Below are 20,833 nucleotides of genomic sequence, written 5' to 3'. Positions count from 1 at the left end.
GGTATTTATATTCCCGTATCTGGACGACTGCCTACTCAAAGGGGCCTCGAAGGAGGAGGTACTACGCATGATACGCGTCACAGCAGGCACGTTCTCTTCGCTCGGCCTGGTTATCAATCTGGCAAAATCAAAGATAGACCCCACACAGGACATAGAGTTCATAGGGGCTCGTATAAACTCTATTACAGTGAGAGTATATCTACCAGAGGCTCGCTTGCGGGCCATCGGCTCCCTCGTGCAGGTCATCACCTTCAGCCCTACGGTGCCGGTCCTGACGTGCTTACAGCTGCTGGGCCACATGGCAGCGGCGACGTTGGTAGTACAGAACGCCAGGTTACACATGCGCAGCATGCAGCACTGGCTGGCGAGCGTATACAAACCGGCAGCACACACCGTTCACAGGGTGGTGTCGCCCACAGCAGAGGTGCGCAAATCCCTGCAATGGTGGGTAAACCCCACGAACTTGCTAACAGGGGTACCCTTCCACCAACCACAAATACCGGTTTTTCTTACTACAGATGCCTCCCTCATAGGGTGGGGAGCACACATGGGCGAAGAGGTGACTCAAGGGCTGTGGTCCTCCACGGAGCAGTCACTGCACATAAATGTACTGGAGCTCAGAGCAGTGTTCAATGCCTGCAGACACTTTCGAGACCATATACAAGGCAAAGTCGTCGGGATCAGTACAAACAATACCTCCACCATGTTTTATATAAACCGGCAAGGAGGAGCTCGGTCCCGTGCCTTATGTGCGGAAGCAGTCCGGTTATGGAACTGGTGCATCGCCAACAATATAACCTTGAAAGCCTCGTACTTACCAGGTGCTCACAATGTGAAGGCAGACCAGCTGAGCAGGCATTTTGCACTCACGCACGAGTGGCAGATCCATCCCGATCTGCTACGACCGATTTTCCACGCATGAGGTTTTCCCCAGATAGACCTATTTGCCACTCAACACAACAAGAAGTGCCCACGATTCTGCTCCAGGGCAGGACTGGGATGGGGGTCCCTGGGGGACGCGTTCACGATCTCGTGGAGGGGCCCCCTGCTTTACGCTTTTCCTCCCACAGTGCTGATCCACAAAGTCTTGCAGAAAGCCAGGAGGGAAGGAGCCCGAATGATCCTGATAGTCCCAACGTGGGATCGACAGCAATGGTTCCCCCTACTCCTGCGCATGTCGGACCGTCCACCGATGCCTCTTCCGGTGGCGCCGGATCTGCTCACGCAAGCCCAGGGGTCCATAGTGCATCCGCACCCCCAAGGCCTGCGACTACAAGCATGGTTAATCCATGGCTCAGCTCCCTAGAGAGCGCATGCACAGAGGAAGTGCAGCAAGTCCTAGAAAGTAGCAGGAGGACTTCCACCAGGAAGACCTACAAGCAGAAATGGACTCGCTTCACGGCTTGGTGTGCTACCAAACAGCTGGCCCCCCTTTTGGTGCCTATACCTGTAATATTAGAGTATTTACTGGACCTCAAGAGAGGAGGACTCTCACTATCCTCGTTAAAGGTCCACCTTGCCGCCATTTCGGCGTTCAGACACGAGGAGGAAAGGCACATGGTGTTTGCCCATCCCATGGTTACCAGGTTCCTCAAAGGGTTGGTAAACCTATACCCCCCTCGGAAACCGCTTCCACCTTCGTGGAACTTGGACCTGGTGCTTAACGCGCTAACGGGACCACTGTTCGAGCCCTTGGCCACGGTTTCCCTCCGCCTCCTTACGATAAAGACGACCTTTCTTCTCGCAATTACGTCAGCTCGCAGGGTGAGCGAGCTTGCGGCAGTTATGGCAACGCCACCCTGCACTGTTTTTTCCAAGGAGGCGGTAACCATACGGCTGCATCCAGCCTTTGTTCCCAAGGTTTCTTCTGAGTTTCACATTAACGAACCTGTTGTTTTACCCTCGTTTTATCCAAAGCCTCATAACTCTAACAAAGAGGCGCGCCTATACCTCCTGGACGTGAGGAGGCGCTAGCCTTCTATGTAGACAGGACCAAGTCCTTCCGGAAAACGGATAGACTCCTAGTCTCTCTCGCTCCCAAATCGAAAGGAGAAGGTCTCTCTTCGCAGAGAATCTCGAAGCACATCGTATCCTGCATAAAAATGTGCTACGAACTCAAAAAGACTCCTTTATTGGCCACTCCCAGGGCTCATTCCACTAGGGCGGTGGCGGCATCAACAGCCTTTTTCCAGGGCGTTGCGCTAAAAGACATTTGCAGAGCGGCGACCTGGTCATCCTATGACACCTTCGCCAAACATTACGCCCTTCACAGGGTATTCCAAGAGGATACCCGTCTCTCTGCAGCGGTCCTCTCGAGGACAAGCTGCACATAATCCGATTACCCACCTCCTATCTTGGGTTACTGCTGGGTAGTCACCTATTGTGGAGCACCCACAGGGACACTCGAGGAAGAAAGACAAGTTACTCACCGTAGTAACGGTGGTTCTTCGAGATGTGTCCCCGTGGGTGCTCCACTACCCGCCCATCCTCCCCGCTTCGGATCTCTGTTAGTGTTTTGCAGGAGCATCCAAGGCGGTTGGTCAAGGAACTGGCGGGGACCGGATCGCGCACATGGCCAGGAGCGCGCAAGGGAGCGGCGCGCGCCGGCGCATGCGCGGTCCGGCAGAAACTGCTTGGAAGATCCAATCTGCGGCACCGGGCGAGCCCGACACCTATTGTGGAGCACCCACGGGGACACATCTCGAAGAACCACCGTTACTACGGTGAGTAACCTGTCTTTATGTTCATATGAAAAAAAGAAAACAAAACAAAACGTTCAGCACATCTAAAAAGGTAAGTCAGTAGAATGTAAAAACTTTATTAATTGGTGTATATGTATGTGAATACACAGACTTAAAACCAGGAACGTATGTCAGTATTTTTAGTGAGATGGATGAGCCTGAAACCGAGCAGTCAGTCATGCTGTGCCCCCTTTAAGAAATTTCACACCCCCTAGAGGGAACCTACTTTGCACACCACTGCTCTAGCTGGTGTACACTGGTGTCACTCCATTGGCCATAGTGCCCAGATCCCTAATTGGCACAGATTGGTGGTACTCCACTGGAGTCAGTCAGCCATATCCCCGGTAGGTGTAAATGGGCATAGCTTGATAAGTTCAGAAGTTACTTACCCCACTTGGGCCTCTTACCTAAAGCTATTATGTGGGAAGCAGGAAATAAGACAAGTTCTTCAAGTCTTGAGGAGAACTCTTTAAAAAACCAAAAAAAAAAAACCAAAGGGAAATCTCAGCTCATCATCCCACAAGTTCATTCACAAGAACGAATCTCTGCAGAGAAGCCTGGCTTCTCATTATTTTTATAGCTTTTCCTGCTAGCAAAGGGAGAGGTGTCACCTTGTTGGTGGCAATAATACTATTTTGTCCCGATGCTATTCTGGAGCAGCACAGATGGGTAACAGGGTCACGGCAGTCAGGGGAAGGTTGTAATAGCTGTAATTTATGGTGTTAGAAAGCGATGGATTGCAGAACGCTGATGGATTGCGGCGCGCCAATGGAGCTCTGGAGGCAAGTTGCATATAGACATGGGCAGCTGCCTTTTCCACTCAGCAAGCTGGCAGTGTAGCCTAGTAAGTAAAGCACCGGATGGCGACTCGGCAGACGTGGGTTCTATTCCTGGCTCTGCTGCTGGGAGAGCTAAGGCAAGACATTGCCTTGTGCTGTGCCTCAGTTTCCCCTTCCGTAAAATGGGGATAATGGTAACCCCCCACCCCTGGAAAACCACTTTGAGATCTACTGATGATAGGTGCTCTAAAAGTATTATTGCTATACAAGCCCATCCCATGTAGTGCAAACACGTCCCTAGCTCTGTTAATACAAAGATCAGCTCAGACCTTTTCCCCAAACTTGGCGTCTTCCATATCTCCCAGCCCACACCCCAGATCCTCTTTCTATAAGCAGTCTCTCCTGCCTCCTTTACACACAGGCTGAGATATGCGTCACTTGTGTCTCAATGAGTCCACAAAACTCTATTAACCCTTTGCCAACAGGATCAACCCCTGCTAACATAATGGGCGTGTTTCTGGCAGATCTGGAAGAGCACCACTAGAGGTTTCACGGATGATTTAAAGGGATACTACCCTATTCCTAAGGACTAGATTTAGATTCTTACTTTGAAAGTGTATCACAGTTCCCATCCACCCAGCCTTCAGTGTCAAGAGATTTCACCTGGGGGCATGTGTGCATGGTGTTGTAATGATCTTGAATGGAAGCTGGTGCTCAGAACAGTTAACAATCTTGCCTGGCTGTCAAAATAACCAGAGAGAGTGGGTGAGCATTAAAATGCCAACAAAATTTGCCTGCATGGAGAGGCACTAAAACGTGGTTAATTATAACACCCTGGTGTGGTGTGAACTAACAGCGAGTCCAAGTTGCTGACTTGATTGCAGTATGGGGGCCTGATTCTCATTTACACTAAGGCCCCTTTGTACCACTTACGGGATAAGTGTAAATTGCACTTACACCTACTCTAAGGGACCTTTTAACTTTCCAGCATGGTGGGAAAGGGCCTAGGGTCCCGTGTGCTTTAAAGTTTTGTCATCTTGATGTTGGATAGCATTACCATGAGCCCTGCAGAATGGAAAGGCCAGCTCTTTTCATTTGTTCTTTAAGGGAGATGTTTTTCAGATTGCTTGTGGGGAAAGCTGTGTGTTCGGCTTCCTCCCTGTGACTGTCACTGAGGGTACATATGCACTACCTGGGAGATCGACCTGGTCAGGTTTGATCTTCCAGTGTTCGATTTTGCGCACCTACTGGAGATAAGTGAAATCAAATTATCAGAGAGTTGATGCCATTCTCATGAGGAGTAATGCAGGTCAGCTGGAGAGTGTCTTCCATTGACCTCCCTCGATGAGGACAGCAGATAAGTCAGTTGCTGTAGCTGGAATTGCGTACTTACTGTCGACTTTAAGATCTAGTATAGACCTGCCCAGAGTCAAAGAACAAGAGTGTTGCAAAGTCCGTACAGACTCCTATTGTCTAGAGGGTTTGCAGATGTCTCCAGTGGAGGAATCAACTGGAAGAGATATTGTGGAAGAAACTGGTCCACAAAAACTATTCCAGAAGAACTCCTGTGTGGACACACCTATTCTAGAATAGCTGTAGTGCTTTAAGGTTTGTGTACACATGAACCTTAAACTTATTGCAGTTTAAGGTGAGGTGTTACTTTCAAGTAGAACAACTATTCTTGAAGAACTCCGCGTGTGGGCCCTGTAATTCCATAGCGAGAGTGTTTTTTTCTGGTTTATCTTAATCCACTTCCAAAGTGGATTAAGCTAGTTCAGAATACGACACTCTGACTCTAGAATAAGAGCATTTATACATGGAGTGATTCCAGAATAGTTATTCCTGAACAGCTGTTCCAGAATAACTCCAGGAGTAAGCAAACCTTTAAATTTCCACCCTACCTTAACTTCTCCTTGTAGACACACCCTTGCAAATCCCACTTAAATCCTAGTTTGAAAACTCAGGGCCTGAGTCACCATTGCTCTTTACTGTGCGCAAGGTGTATGCAAAATGCTTCTGAGCTCATCTGGTAGTGCTTTGCGCTTATTTTGCACTGGTGTGAATCACAGGGGGCTTGATTCCCATTTAACGAAAGGCCCCGTTAAACTACTGGGGTGGTGTAAAGGGAGCTTAGAGCAAGAAGAGATGGAGAAATAACACCACTTCCCAAAACACTTGCTGAGCACTTTTCCATCAGCACAGCTGTATAAGCTAAAATGTGTGGTCTTTTTTACCCTATTTACTGATGTAGCCAGGCCAAAAGAAGCTTAAAGTAGCAATTATTTTGTACAGGGGTCTGTATAAGCCTGTGGTTCCCCACCTTGTCACTTGTGTGCACCCTCAGTCACTCCCCAGAGTGGTCACAGACCCCAGTCAAAGCCAATTCTAGCCACTACATACACATCATTAAAAGAAAAAGGAAACCGCAACATGCATTTTCAGACAGCAATTAGCATTGGAAGCGATTTAATTTAAAAATTAATAACTGATTGTAATTTTGCAATTTATTTAAAACTGATTTTCAATAATCATTTTATTTATCTTTAATTTTTTTCATGGACCCCTTGCAATATCCTTGCGGACCCCAGGTTGGGAATCACTGGTATAAGCTATACCAGCAAAAGAACTGGGTTGCCAGTATGAGCTGCGTCTCCTGAGGTCTCTTGCAACCCTATGATTCTATGAAGATCTGCTGGTACAGCTATCCCAGCAAACCCTTTCTGGTGTAAACAAGATCTTAGTGTAAATGTGAATCAGGCTCGGTGTGCACATCATTGGGGATCTGGGCCCTTGACATGAGACTGAAGCGGTGCATGGCCTTTGCACCAGCTGTTTTTTAGCTCTGATTTCCCTTCCTCTGGCCTAGAAGATCAGGTAAGGTCTATTTGTTGGCTTCCCGAGAAGCAGAGGGGACATCAAAATGCCTTTTGGAAGGTCAGGGTCAAAGCAGCATATTGCACCCTGGAAATCCAACCCCTGAAGGCAGTCGTCTGATTGGCTTGCTCCCGCGGGCTGGCTGTGCTCCCGAACCAAATGCCTCTTGGACTTGATGTGACCTTCCAAGAGACAAAGGTGAAATCCTCGCCACCACTAAGGCATTTGTCTTAAATACTCTTAACCCTGTCGGGCAGTGGTCACAGCTTGGGCTACTGCTGGCTGCAGGATGCACACCTGGAAAACCTTTTTGTCCAGCTTCGAGGATTTGTTGATTATAGCCTATATAATCAGCTTCATATGCACACCAACTGAGCAGCGTGAGATGCCCCTTTGCAAAGAGCGGGCGTCCGAAACTGACATATCAGGCTGCTGTGAGGCATCGGTCACCCTCAGCTCCCACTGACCAGGCCTGGAGAGAAACATGCTGTCTCGACCCGAGCCCTAAGAGACCCCCCATGGCATCCTGCCAGGCCGAGCATGGTCTAAGCTGGATTCTCTTTCAGGCTTCATTGGCTGACATGTGCCCGGGTGCTTCAGATTAGAGTCAAACCACTTTGGAGTCCAGTTTAAATCAGATTAGCACAGACAGCCCGGCTGACCTGGTTTTCATACAGGGCTGAATCGTGCCCTCAGATACTCCCAAATGTGCCTCAGGAAAACCCGTGGGATGGGGACAGGATTAGATACTGATATCCCAGGGCAGAAGTTTTGCAGGTGTGTTGATGGACTTCAGGGCCTATTCTTAAAATGGGCCCACCCTTCTTAATGACTGAGGTCCACAACTCTCACTTGGGGCCCAATATTCTGAGGCATTGAGCACTGCCAGGAGTGACTGAGTACCTTGGATTCCCGTGGAAGTCTCGGGCGCATTCCCTACAGAGATGGAGGAGGGTCAGCTAGCTTTAGGTCACCTTTGCCCTTCTCCGGCCTGACCCTCATTGACACTAAGGCCCCTTCATTCTGGTCTGGTAGCACAAAGGGGCTTTCAAGTGGCTGTAGAATACCTCAAACAAGTCAAAGTGGCTCCATGTCTCAGGTTCCCTGTTTGTACAGTGATAGCACTGGCCTGCCTCACATAGGGAGTTCAAGAGGACACATGCATTAAAGACTGTAGCGTACTTGTGTGCTTTGGTGTCAGGATGCAGATAATTACCAAAATAGTCTTTCCAGTTCCTGTGTGTAAATTAGAACAACCTCACAGCATTCATCCGTAAGCGTAGAATTTGCCACTCTGCAGGGGGCCAGCACAAGACCTGTGCAAGCCAGCAAAATAGGATTTAAATGAGACATACGTGGCATGTAGGTTCTCTGTGCCAAGTGAGTGCCCCTTAAAGCATTGCTACTACCTCCATGGCTGTTTGGTTTGAAAAAGAAGCATCTCTTTGAACCAGTTCACATTGGCTGGTTTGCTTATGAGAAGTTACACTGAGTAGTACACTTCTGTAAGTGAAGGCCTCTTTTCCCGGCTCTGCCAGGGAAATGATGCTTTAGTGCCATGGAGAGTCAGGGCCAGGGTATTTTAAACATCAGAAACTAAAATATAAGATCACCTCAGCTCAAGTGATCCAGCAAATGGAGGGCATACGGGTCCTGAGAGCCAGTAACAGATGAATTCGAAAGTGGTCTGGGGTTTTAGTCTGCTGTGTATGGGAATTTCTCCAGCAGCTCAGCCCAGTAGTCCATCTAGCTGACTGTTCCGTCTCCAAAAGCGGCAGGTGCCAGGAGCCCTGCAGTCGGCAGTTACAGACAAGATTTGGAAACCTAACCCACTGATGGTTTACATGCCCCCAGCTTATAATTCCTTCTCCTTTTGCTTCCCCAGCAGAATGCACAGAGGTTAGGAGTCTCACAAGCAACTCATTCTTTAACCACGCCCGTTGTTTCAGTGGCCACTCCAAGTTTGTTGACCCAGGGCCTGCCTTTTTCTGCCATGCCCACAGCATACAACACAGGTAAGTTTATTGGCTGTGAAATTGTGGTATTGGTTGGAACCAAAGTTCCCACTAATGTTTTCCATCTCTGTGCAGAATAAATTTTGTTATGGGCACCAACGCATGTGAGGATGTGCGCCACCAGCAGAAAAACATGCTGGCTGTGAGCGCTCTGCTTATCAGCTGGGCATCCCCTGAATCTCTCTTGGGCGACTGCTCAAGTGCTCAGCTTACAGGGAACACTGGCTGGAAGTGATAAGTGTCCTGTTGCTGTGGTGTTGCCAGCTTTTCCCACATGATGCAGAAAAATCCTCTGGAACTCATTGCCCCAAGATATTGCTGAAGACAAGAACTTAGCAGTATGTTGTATTTCTAAAGTGTGGTAATTTATGTGGCTAATGAAAACATCTGTTGTTATATCAGTAAGGAATTTAAGGTTGTGAGTCTCATTTACATTAAGCCTTCATTACTTCATGTAAAAGTGCCAAGAAGTGGGGTGATAATTAGTGTTCCCTCTATTTTTTTCCATCCATAGGCAGAATAAATTTTATGTGCACCAAGACATATGGAGATGTGCACCACCAATAGAAACACACGCTGCCCACTGTGTGTAACTGTGGGTGCTCTGCTAATCAGCTGGGTGGCACCTGAATGTCTCCTGAGCAGCTGCCCAAGCACTCAGCTTATAGGGAACCCTGGTGCTAGTTACGGTTACATCTACTTCATGGCCCTTTTATGCTTGCAGTGAGGTGTAAAGAAATTTTAATGCAAATGAGCACTTGGCCCAAAATCCAGCATTGCTTCTGGGCATTAGCCATTTGCTAACTGATGGAGGTTAGGGAGAAAGAGAGATGAAAGTAATAAAATACCTGTCCCCAGAAAAATCATAATGCCTCTGGAACCTGTCTCACACCTAGGCAGGGTGGAAGGCTGGTTGGTTTCAGGTATAACTCGGTTTGGCACCTGCTCAGAGAATATCTTGTAAAACGTCTGTATGAAGCCGTTTGTCTGGAAGAGCCCAGAGCAGGCATGTGGGGAACACCCTCCTGTAATTAATAGGTGTAGCCCAGCAAATGTCTCTCAAAGGCAAGGAGAAGTCTCTGCTCCGTGTGTGGATTTCAACTTGCCCCAAGCGCCCAGTACAAAGGCTTGTGCTCTCTCCCTCTGCACAGGCGTGAATTTCAGCCTCTGTCCCTGTCCTTATCTTACGAAGAAACCAAAGTGGGGAAAATGGTCAAATTTTGCCTGAATGTTTGGCTAAAAGGCCAAGTATCACCATTCCTTGTAAGCTGAGCGCTTGGGTGGCTGCCCAGGAGAGCTTCAGGTACTGTCCAGCTGATTAGCAGAGCATGCACAGCCGGCAGCCTGTGTTTCTACTGGAGGTGCATATCACCATATACCTCAGTGCACAGAACCAAATTTATTCTGCCCATGAATGGAAATTATTAGCAGGTGTCAGAGATGCCATTGTGATGATCCTGGCTTATGTTATTGTGAGGCCCTGGTGTCTCAGATGAGATCAGGGCCCCCCACTGTGCTAGATGCTGCGCTGACAGACACCATGATGGACAGTCGCTTCCCCAAAGACTCATCTTTCCTCCTGTCTTTGACAATGCCGAATTATTTCTCTGCTGTGCCATGAGCCAATCTGCTGTTACTAGATGATAATCATCTCCAAAGTGAATTGAACTAAGTCCAGTTAAGACCACTTGAATTCTGAATGAGAGCGTCAACACAGGGCTTTAATCCGGTTTAACTAATCCACTTTCGGTTCACACTGTTAGATAATTGAGATTAATTTTCCCAAGTGTCCCCTTGCAGACTATCCCCAGCTAGGGGTTAGCTGGAATTTGAACTGCTCTGGGCTTCAGATGGGTTCAATCCCCAAGTGTTGGCTAAAGCTGGTGACTGTCACAACTAGCATCTCTACTGTGCTACCAAGCCCGAATGGTTCATAACTGGTGTAAATGACCGAGCCAGGCACAGAGAACTCAGACGCTGGGACTTTGTGGTGGGTGTGCCTCAAACTGGCATAGTATCTTTGGCAGCCTTTCAACTCCCCTTCAACCATCTCTTTGTGACAATCTGCTGCAGGCCAGTTTGTCCCCACAGGGTGGGGAGGACTGCAACCACAGATGCCCAACATGAAGGGTGGGGTGCTGCGGGTGATGAGTGGCGCGTAGGAAATCTGGCTGAAACAAGACAGCAAAACTGCCTTAGATCAAAGGTCGTTTCTTGTCTCCGAAAACAATTCTCTGGCACCAAACAGTTCCTCACAGCCTGGCCAGTTCTGATGTGACAGCAAGTGTCCTGATGTTTGTTTGGGTCTTTTTTGTTAAAGAAAAGTACATTTCTGGTCCTCATGATTGCAGAGAAGAGCTGGAAACCATGACTCCTAAATGCTCCAAAAACTATTTTTAAGTCAGTCTTGTGTTTTTTCAGGCATATGATTCACGATGTTTAAGCCCCTGGGATGGGCAGAACTGTGTTTGTCTCTTTGGGGTCAATGTGCCTAACAGATCTTCTCTCCAGCCACTGTGAGGTTAAAGAATTGTATGTATAAAAAATTGCCCCGTCTGCCTCCTCCTCCGCATCCACCATCGGCAGACCTGGCTCTAAGACAGGGTGTACCTCCCTGGTCCAGCACCTTCGGACCTCAGTGGCCCCGAATGAGGGATTTTGCTGTAACGGGGGGAGAGGGGAGGGTTAATGCCATGACTACCCACCACTGGTCCTCCAACCATGGCTTCTTGGCTGTCCAGTTGTGACTTGCCACTGCAGCTGGCTCCCCGGACGTGGACCCAGAACTCCGGCCCTGTGTGGGGCTGCCAGGAGACACTGGTGCTTTGGCCGCAGTTCCCCATGGGGGCTACTGGGAAAAGCCAGCACTCTGACCCCGGTGCCCTGCACTCTGGCCAGGCCCTCTGGGTGAGGGGAGATGTCAGGGGATGCCACCTCCAGCCCAGCCTCACTGCCCCACTGTGGGACTGCCAGCTGGTTGCCCTCCTGCCCCAGCTGTCTGGTCCAGGAACATCCCTGGTCCTGCCAGACGAGGGATGTTGCCAGACCAGAGTGCCAGTTTGAAGAGGTTCAACCTGTAGTTATTCTCTCTGAATGCCGTCTATTGGCACATGAGAATCAAGTGTGTAATATTGCTCATAAAGGTGTAAGTTTGATAAAATTGTGGCTGCAATTGCAAGATTGTTTCCTTGTTGAGCAAATATTAAGACAAAGTACTTACAGTCCAAGGCCTTGTGTACATGAGAGAGTTGTGCCAAACTAACGAAAGCAGGTTTCTAAACCAGTGCAGATACTCTTGTGTCAGTGCAAGAAAGCTTTATGCAGCTGAACCGGTCCGTAATCCATTGAAGGGAAGTTGCAATAAAGCTGAAGTAAGAGCATGCACGCCTCTAGAATGGGAGCAACTGATGGGGGTTCTGATTCCTCTCTCAGTGACGGGAATCAAAGGCCACAGCAAGACAGATCCACCTACCTCAGCTTCCCTTTTGAGAGTTCCCCTGAAGGAGTCTAGTCTTTCTTATTGCCCAGTAATCAGTATGGGGCTAATTTCTGACAAAAGAAAGCCCCTGCATCTATAACAGGACTCAATGCTATGGTTTAGAAAGAGTATTAAATATAGCCCTGGCATCTCCCACTGTGCACCTTTGAAGTGCCACCCACGTTTCCCTGTAGGTACCCATCCCCCCAGTCTCTCTGCTGGGAGCCAGGTTAGTACCTCTGGTAATCCCCTGCCTTCGGCCTTCCCTGAACCTTAGCTCCAGCTTATAACCATGAGGCAGCTCCCTCTGTGCTCCTCCTCCTTTTGCCTTTGGCTCATGCTGCACCTAGCACCCTGAGGCCTCTGCTTGCTACCACTATGTAAAGAAGTCAATGACAAGATCTCAGAAAGACTGAGTCTGGAGGGAGAAGAAAGGAGAGGAGAGGACAGCCAGGCGCTGGTGGGTGGAGTGGAGCCGATCTGAAAGCAAAGCTAGCTTGTATCCGATTACTCAGTCTGATCACATGGAGTTCGTTAAAGTGATGGCCTTGCTGATGTGTCAGCTAACTCAATTAAACAGCAGCAAGATCAATGTCTGAAGCCGCTTTTATCAGACCAGGCATCTCAAGGAGCTTTCATAACCAAATAAGACGCTGATCAAACACAAAAAGTTGATTATTCCATTAAGAAGCAGGCGCGTGTTTGGTTCAGACGTAAACTAATTCAAATGAATGGAACGTAACGGTCCCACTTCCATTTCCTGTGGCCTGCTGCAGGATAGAAGTCTGCTTGGTGTGCTGGACAGAGTCATAATAAACTGGGTAAGCCAAAGTATGTATAGACCACTGTTCCCTCCTTCTGGTGTGGGTATACACCAGTGCCCTCTATTGGGTGGCCTGTGTGGAGTGGAATTGGTATACATATTTATGTTTATAGACTACTATCCTGTGCAGCACTGGATAGTAGTCTATGTACATAAATATGCATCCCTATATATATATATATATATATATATATATATATATATACACACACACACAGAGAGAGAGAGAGAGAGTACATTTATGCATTCTATATATCACTACCTTCCATTGGATGGAATAAGTGTGTGTCTTTTTCTATGCCACTTCCATGTACTGGATGGAATCCCCTTCTGTGTGTGCATGAACTTCTGCAGTCTCTTGGATGGAATCAGAGCTGCCCATTTATGTGTCATGTGCCCTACAGTGCACAGGGCGAATGGTGATTCTCCTTTAACTTGAATGGCAGGTGTCTGTGATTTCAGAGGAAGAGGAGTTGCATCCTATCCCTAGTTTTGCTGGGCGGTTCCAGGCAGCCATTGTGTGTGACCCAGTGACACCTGCGAGGTTCCTTAGCTACCTACAGTTCTGTTACAGCATTTGATTTCTGCTTTCTTGGGTAGCGGGTGCCAAGCTCAGGATTCAGTGTTGAGACAGATTTGCTGCTGAAGCAGAGAAGGGTTTTGCTTCTGACAAGCATGTCTTCTGTTACAGATTACCAGCTGACCAGTGCTGAGTTATCCTCACTCCCAGCATTCAGCTCACCTGGTGGATTGTCGCTCGGCAACATCTCTGCCTGGCAGCAGCAGCAGCAGCAGCAACAGCAGCAGCAGCAGCAGCAGCAGCAGCAGCATCTTGTTCCTGTATCACTAAGTAACTTAATGTAAGGGAAATGGAGGCGTTTGTTACCCAACTGATTTTGCCTTAACTGAGCAACGACTCAAAGTTTCATGGCTGCATAGAGCTTAAGGCCAGAAGGAACCATTAGACCATCCAGTCTGATCACAGGCCATTACGTGTCACCCAGATACCCCTAAAAAACAAAAAAAGCAGTCCAGTAGCACTTTCTGGTCTTTAAAGTGGTACTGAACTGCTTTTTTGTTTTGTTAGTATGTAGACTAGCACGGCTTTCTCCCTGTTACTTTTCCAGATACCCCTGTGTTGACCCCTTAACATGGCTTAGACAAAAGCATTTCCGTCTTCAGTGAGTGTTTCCTTGAACACACACTGAAGCTTGTACAAATAACAAGAAATCCTGTGGCACTTTATAGACAACAGATTTTAAGTGTTTCTTTGCCCACGAAAGCTTATGCTCCAAAAAAATCTGTTAGTCTACAAGGTGGACTTGGTTTTTGTGGATACAGACTAACGTGGCTATCCCTCTGATAACTGCAGCAGGTGTATGTTGGGAGAAGTTATTTGTAATTTCGGGAGGCAGCTTTGCCTAGTGGTTGGAGCAAAGGAGGATGTGGTGCCAGCTCTCCTGAGTTCCATGCCTGGCTCTTCCATGGATTCCCAAGTGACATCCTTGCTCTGTGCCTCAGTTTTCCCAGCTGTAAAATGGGGAGAATGATACTGATCTACATTACAAGGCCTTACTTTAAGGTGTTTTGAAATTCTGGTCCAAAGAGTTCTCTATATAGACAAATTGTTGTTTCTTTTATGTTTGAGATGGCTGACATTTTGGTGAAAAATGAATAGTCATATTTCTATTCTGAAATCCCACTGTGGTGCCTCATGGGAGTTAGAGCTTGAATGCCTCATGCTCCTGTTCTGAGCTTTCTCAGCAGACTACATTTCGCATGATGCACAGGGGCATCCCCCTGGTGAGGGAAAGCTGTTGCCTCATGGGAGTCCCTGGTTATGGGGCATCATGGGAGATGTAGTTAAGAGCAGGGGCATGAGGCTACTGAGCCACAGCTCCTATGAGGGACCACGAATGCAATCAGAATCAAACAATTTCAGTGTTTTGGCTGAAATAATTAATTAAGGTTTTTTTAATCTAAATTTACGTTTTCTGCAGAAAGCAAACGCTTTTTGTAAAAAAAGGAAAACCTGATCTTCCATTGAAAACCTGCTCTGGCTCTGAGCATCATCATTAGAGGAAAGCAAATTATTCCCTGCGAAATATGGAATTCCTGACATGTTCGGAACCTGTGTGACCTGCTGTCTGAAGCCGCTGTTGAGCAATCATATCGTGCTGTTACACGTTCCACTCCAGGCTACAGACAGCACCCTCATTAAGTGAGGTGCCTCCTGGTTTTAGCAGCAGTGAAACATTGTGGGTGGCCTGTAGAAGGAACCAAACCAAAACAGCCAGGCACTTTGAGGAATTCAGTGGCTGCATTCCGATAGTAAAACCAGGGGCTTCATTAGGAATGGGAGCCTGCAGGGCAGTTGCCTCCCTTCCTGCCCCCACCCAACAAAACCCCCTCACAGAATCCCACCCACTCTCCAGCTTGAGCCCAACCATCTACACTGCAATTGTAGAGTCTCACAAGCCTGAATCAGCTGATCTGGCTCAACCCTGCCCATGCCATGGGTCTTTTATTGGGCAGATGTACCCTTGAGACAGTTGCTGCCCCAAATATCTTGCAGTCTTACTAGACAAAAGGAAAATTATTGCCCTCATTCCCAAATGGGGAAACTGAGGCCCAGAAAGAATATGATATAATTGAGCTACACATCTCTTAGAACTGGAAGGGACCTTGGGAGGTCATCTAGTCCACTCCCCTTGCCTGGGCCAAGCACCATTTCTGATGTCTATTTGCCCCAATCCCTAAATGGCCTCCTCGAGGATTGAACTCACAACCCTGGGTTTAGCAGGGCAATGCTCGAACTGCTGAGCTGTCCCTCCCCCAAAGAAAGGAAGGAAGGGGGGGGCTTGTCTCCATGGAGACACTGACCCAAACAGCTATTGTGCAATAGCTTCCTTTGTGAACCTTTCATCTTGCACTCAGTAGGGAGCTTCCAAAGCAGCGTAAGTATTCTGCAGTCAGATGTCCACACCGGTCATTTTACCCATGCCAACAAGACCAATGGGTATGTCTACAATGCATCTCAGAATGAGGTTCTCCGCCGGGGTCTGCAGCCTCCTGTGGGGGCCCTGAAAAAGCTGCGTTGAAGGTAGGGCCCATGTTCTCAGGCCAAGGTAGGGATGGGTTTGAGAGCCCAGGTGACAACCTCAGAACAATATCTTGTCCCTGGCACAGTGCAGACGGAGCCTTGGCAGCTGTGTATGGGGCAGGGGTCAGCAGCCTTCCCGAGGCAGAGCGCCGAAGTTTGACCTTTTGACCTCTATGAACGGTCCAGTTGCCGCTGATACTTTTTAAAGTTGCTGGTAGTCCTACTTACAACAGCTTCATTAACAGACGAAGGAAGATGCAGCGCTTTGCCGTTCAAGAGGAGTTTGGCAGCATTAGCTGGTCTTTCATTAATCCCCAGGTGGCCTGGCTTTGAGCAAGCTCCCAGCTGCATGGGGGAGGAGGGGTCGGGCTGAGCTCCCACCTCGCTTGCCGATGAAAATCTGTTCTCATGCCAGGCTTGGCACCTGTGCCGGAGTTGCTCACCCCTGGTGTAGGGGGCAGAGGCAGGAATCGGACCCCACTTGCTGGAATCGCAGCCTGCGGCCTTCCAGCTGCATTTTGGCAAGCCAAAGGCAGGCTGCCAGGTTTGATCAACCGATCATAGACCAAGTGCTTCACCTTCAGGGCAATCTGTCAGTGGGACAGGCAGCAGCCTGGTGTGTGCAGAGGCCCATGATCGTCCTCTGTCCTTGGACTTGGATGAACAGGCCAGAGTGTTGGGTAGAGTTGTCTGCTGGAAGGTGCATTTGCTACCGCCAATGACATTTTACCATGGGACTTGGAATCCAGACAGGCCTGATCCTCAGGCCTCGGTCTGGACTGATCCTGCTTTTCTGTTCTCAAATCGCTTTTCCTTTGTACCGACCCTGAGACCAGCCCTTTGGCTGTAAATCCCCAGCGACAGAGCCACCCCCGTTTACACCCGATGGAGATTTGGCCCAAGATGCTGTAAAAGCATCGTGTTACCCGGGTGGGTGCTGCGCCCAAGTCTCTAGCATGGCAAGGAACAGTGAAGGGGAACAGACTGTATTCAGGACATAGGCCCCGAGGAAAACGTTGCAGTCAGATGGCGACTGTTTGCGTGTACGCCATTGCCATCTACTGGAGGGAATCAGAACTGAACCTTCTAGGCCCTTTACTCAGGTATTATTTGTATTATTTGCATTAAATGCGGTTGTATTTATGTCACTTGTATTATCACAGCACATAGGTGCCCTCTTTGTGAACCAGCCGCAGTCTAGCAGGCTTGTGTAACCGCCCACAGATGGACTCGAATCTGGGACCTCTGGAGCTTAGTGCAGGAGCCTCTCTAGTTTGAGCTGGAAACCTGCTGGCTCTCTGCTAAGGCTGTAGAGGAGACTCGTTTTTTCTCTCTGTTAATGGTCTAGGTGTCACTCCATGGGACAGTGACCCACACCCAGCAGGTGTGTGGGTTCCATTTGGCACTACAAACACAACAGTGCTTAGGCAACCTAACCAAGGTCCTCCTGCATTTTTCTAGTGCTACAACAGACTTTTAAGGGGCCTGCCTCCTTAAAAACCACTGCAGCGGTGCCATGGTAGTGCAGCCACGAAGACACTGCTTACAGCCGTTGTGACAGGTTGTCCCACTGGAGTGGTAACCCGCCTCCCTTGGAGGCAGTGGTTAGGCTAGCAGGGGAATTCTAGTGTAGGTCAGTTCAACTGAGTCTCCCAGGAAACTAGATTTTTCGCACCCCTGATTTGCGTGTTTATAGGGACCTAGTTTCCTCATGTAGACAAGGATGTGTACAGATCAGTTTCTGTTCCAAAGAGCCGACCGCCTAATAGATCTGGCTAGAAAATCGTTTATTTCCCCCGTATGAAATGTTTCAATAAATATTTTGTCATTTGCAACTGTAATTTTCCATGGGGTACTGTCCTCACGTTGGCCTGAGGATATGAAATAGGCAAGCGGGGTGGGGTAATATGGATCCACTGTTCTTGGTGAAGGAGACAAGCTTTGAGGTCCTCGGCTTAGAGTCTAATTAGACAAGACAAACAAATGCTGGGATGTGGAAGAGATCCACAGAGGGAAAGGAAAGGTTGGCAACATGGCCAAGAGAAGAAGGCATGTCTCCTGGCTCCCAGTCTAGTGAGTTCTCCATGCCTATTATCGCCTTTCCAAGACCACTAGAGCAGCAAGCTTACACTGCATAATGAGTGCTAGTGTTTTTCTAGCTGTGGAAGGATCAAACCATCCAGTGGCTCAGTGGCGACTATTAGGGACTAGGTTCTCTTATAAAGGAGGGCCCCTTTGTACTGCTCCTGTAGCATTAAGGTACCTTAAGAGAGCTGGAAGGTGCAAGATAGGGTGGTCATGTGCCAAGGCGTTGTGCTGGGCTTTAAGAGGTCTGGGTTCTTGTCTGGATGATTTTGGGGAAAGTTACTTCCTTTCTCTGTCTCAGTTTCACTTTGTAGACTACAGGCAGTTCTGTGGCACCTTACAGACTAACACATTTATTAGGTCATGAGCTTTTGTGGGTAAACCCCACTTCATCAGATGAGTTGGAGTGGAAATTACAGAATCCAGGGTATATATAGCAGCAAAATACAAAAGAAGTTACCTGTCACCAGTAGGACCAATTAAAGAAACAAATTAAGTCGGGCTGGATGTGTCTCATTCATAGCATGTGATGTAGAAATACGAATATTAAAGGCAAGGACATTGCACTTGTAATACGTTAACCAGTTAAGATCTTTATTCAAGCCTAAGTTGATGGCATTAGATTTATAAATGAATTCTAGTTCTGATGTCTCCCTCAGTACTCTGGTGATAAAGTTGGTTTGCAGAAGAATGGCTACTTTTAAATCCATTAGTGAATGTCCAGGGAGTTTAAAATGTTCCCCACCAGGTTTATGTGTCAGGGATGGTAACACACATCCTTTTCACAGCTGCCCCTCTGGGACTTTTTACCGTGTAGCCTGACAATATTGTACTACACTAAAATGGATGGGTGGATAAGATATCTGAACTTCTATAACACAAAAGGCCTTTACTAATGTTAATTATCAATATTTATCTCTTTCCCTTTCTCTGTTTCTTTTTTTACCTTCTCTGCAATTGTCCCTTATTCCTTTACTAACCCACATGTATACACCTCTGTGTTTTCTCCCCAATCCTCTGGCTCCTCGTCTCCCCCCGTTCCCTTCTTTCCTTCTGCCTCCGCTCATCCTGCCCCTGCCGTCGCAGACAAGGGAGTCACTTATCTCACACCACCACGTTGACTGTCAACACCAACCCCAACATCAGCATCAAGTCGGAGCCCGTCTCGCCTAACCGGGAACGTAACACTGCCACACCGCTCAGCTCCTTTCCACACCAGAGCCGGCATGAGCCCACAGGGCGATCTCCTGTCGACAGCCTCAGCAGCAACGCCAGCTCCTATGAAGGCAGCGAGCGGGACGACCCTGCCCGAGCCGATTTCGGCTCGTCCCTCGGCCTCCTGCGGCCCACGACCGAGGCCGAGGGAGAAAGCCCGTCCGTAAAGCGCGTGCGGCTGGACGCCTGGGTAACATAACCAGTCCCCACTCTGCTCGAGCTGCTTTCTGCTCACGTCCGGGTGGGGGGCGAGCAGATATGGGGGGGCGGGGTGGGGTTGTTACCAGTGTCTGGGTTGGGAGGGAGAAAAGGGCGGGCAAGGGTGGAGCTAAACGGGTTTGGGGTGGGGATGGGGGCTTATTATAAACTGCCTGAGAAATAGCTTTATGATTTTGTAGGCATTCATTCTAGCGCAGCAGGCAACGTTGGCAGCACATGAGACGCTCCTTGGCTGAGAGCAGCTTAGAATCAAGAGCAAGGAGGCAGGGGAACACATCACCAAAAAAAAAAAAAAGCGATCACTTATCCCAGCGAGCAGTGTCAGGCGTGCGTGCTAGGTCGTTGTTGATAAAATTCACCCACTGGCAGGCAGGGAGGGCGTCAGACTTGTGCCCAGTTGACAAGGTCAGACCTAATTCTGAGAGAAGTGTGCCTTTGATGAGAAGGATTCTAACAGGACTATACCCAAGACATTTTGGTGGGTTTTTTTTTGATGCAGAGAATTTCAGATGCATGTACCTTCCAATTCCACAAGGCTCTGTGCCCTCCAAACTCCCACTGCTGTGCAGGTCCTTTTCAGCCAAATTCAAATAGAGCTGATCTAGTTATTTATTTATGTATGCACCCATCTTCCCCGCCATGTTCCCAGTCAGAGGGTGCCATTGACTTCCATGCCAAAAGGTCTGTGTGAGCTATGGGAACCACTTAAGAGCCGCCAAAAATTAGCACGTTGGTGAGACTTGATGCTTCTTTCCTGACCCCTCTGCACAACAGGGGTGCATGTCCCCCAGCGTGAGCTGATAAGGTACCAGTGCTGTTAGGTCAGATGCCTTTATGTCTGCGCTGGCTCTCACAGCTCAACACGCTTTGGAAGGCTCTGAAGGCTGATCAATATCACAGTTAGGAAGCTTGGCTGCTTCTAGTTGGTTTCAATTGCAATTATGTTGCTAAGTTAAAAATGAATAATAATGATTCCCTCTTGGAAGAGAGGTTTCCCGATGCAATCTGTAGGGCCAGATCCTCAGCCAGTGTAGGTCAGCTGGACTGTATAATTGATAAGCAATCTAGCAAATGACAAGCAGTTGTGTAGCACCTTAGAGACTAACCGTTTGTTAGGTGTTACAGGACTGCTTTTTGTTTGTGAAGCTACAGACTAACACAGCTATGCCCCTGAGTCCAGCAAATATCAGTGCAGTCAGTGCCACTTAAAGGCCACTTTGCACTGCCAGAATCCTATAAAGTGACCTTAGCATCAGTGAGAATCAAGCCTTTGATTTTTAGGGCTTTTCCTGGCAATTCAGATGAAATTTAGTGAAAGAAAACATCCCCACTTGTAGACTGTCCAATTTCTACCAGCGAGCTTTGCAAATGGCAGGTTTTCAAACACCTCACAGGGATCTAGAATGGTGCATAGTGGAAATACTGTGTAACCCACACGTTTTCTGGGTGAGGTACGCTGTCCCATCTAGTGGCACCAAGACCACTGCAGCCAGTTGGCTTT

The 20,833-nt window shown here is 48.4% G+C and overlaps 1 protein-coding gene across 9 annotated transcripts in view; it reads left to right on the top strand.

Moving 5' to 3' along the window:
* The window catches only part of MEF2D (myocyte enhancer factor 2D), a 219,263-nt gene extending 199,904 nt beyond the window's left edge, over positions 1 to 19,359 (top strand). For 5 of the 9 annotated variants that reach the window (XM_074980967.1, XM_074980970.1, XM_074980964.1 and 2 more), the window contains 3 exons: positions 8,280 to 8,409; positions 13,402 to 13,570; positions 18,985 to 19,359. In XM_074980967.1, the coding sequence (XP_074837068.1) occupies positions 8,280 to 8,409; positions 13,402 to 13,570; positions 18,985 to 19,312 (627 nt within the window). In that variant the 3' untranslated portion in view covers positions 19,313 to 19,359. The remainder of the gene's footprint in view (positions 1 to 8,279; positions 8,410 to 13,401; positions 13,571 to 18,984) is intronic. The other 4 variants (XM_074980969.1, XM_074980972.1, XM_074980971.1 and 1 more) reach the window with 1 other exon arrangement.
* The last annotated feature ends 1,474 nt before the right edge of the window (positions 19,360 to 20,833 follow it).

The sequence above is a fragment of the Carettochelys insculpta genome, chromosome 30 (genome assembly GCF_033958435.1).
Source record: "Carettochelys insculpta isolate YL-2023 chromosome 30, ASM3395843v1, whole genome shotgun sequence".
In the NCBI taxonomy this organism is placed as follows: domain Eukaryota; kingdom Metazoa; phylum Chordata; order Testudines; family Carettochelyidae; genus Carettochelys; species Carettochelys insculpta.
Note: the sequence above shows the minus strand (reverse complement) of the source record. Positions and strands in the feature narration are given on the sequence as shown.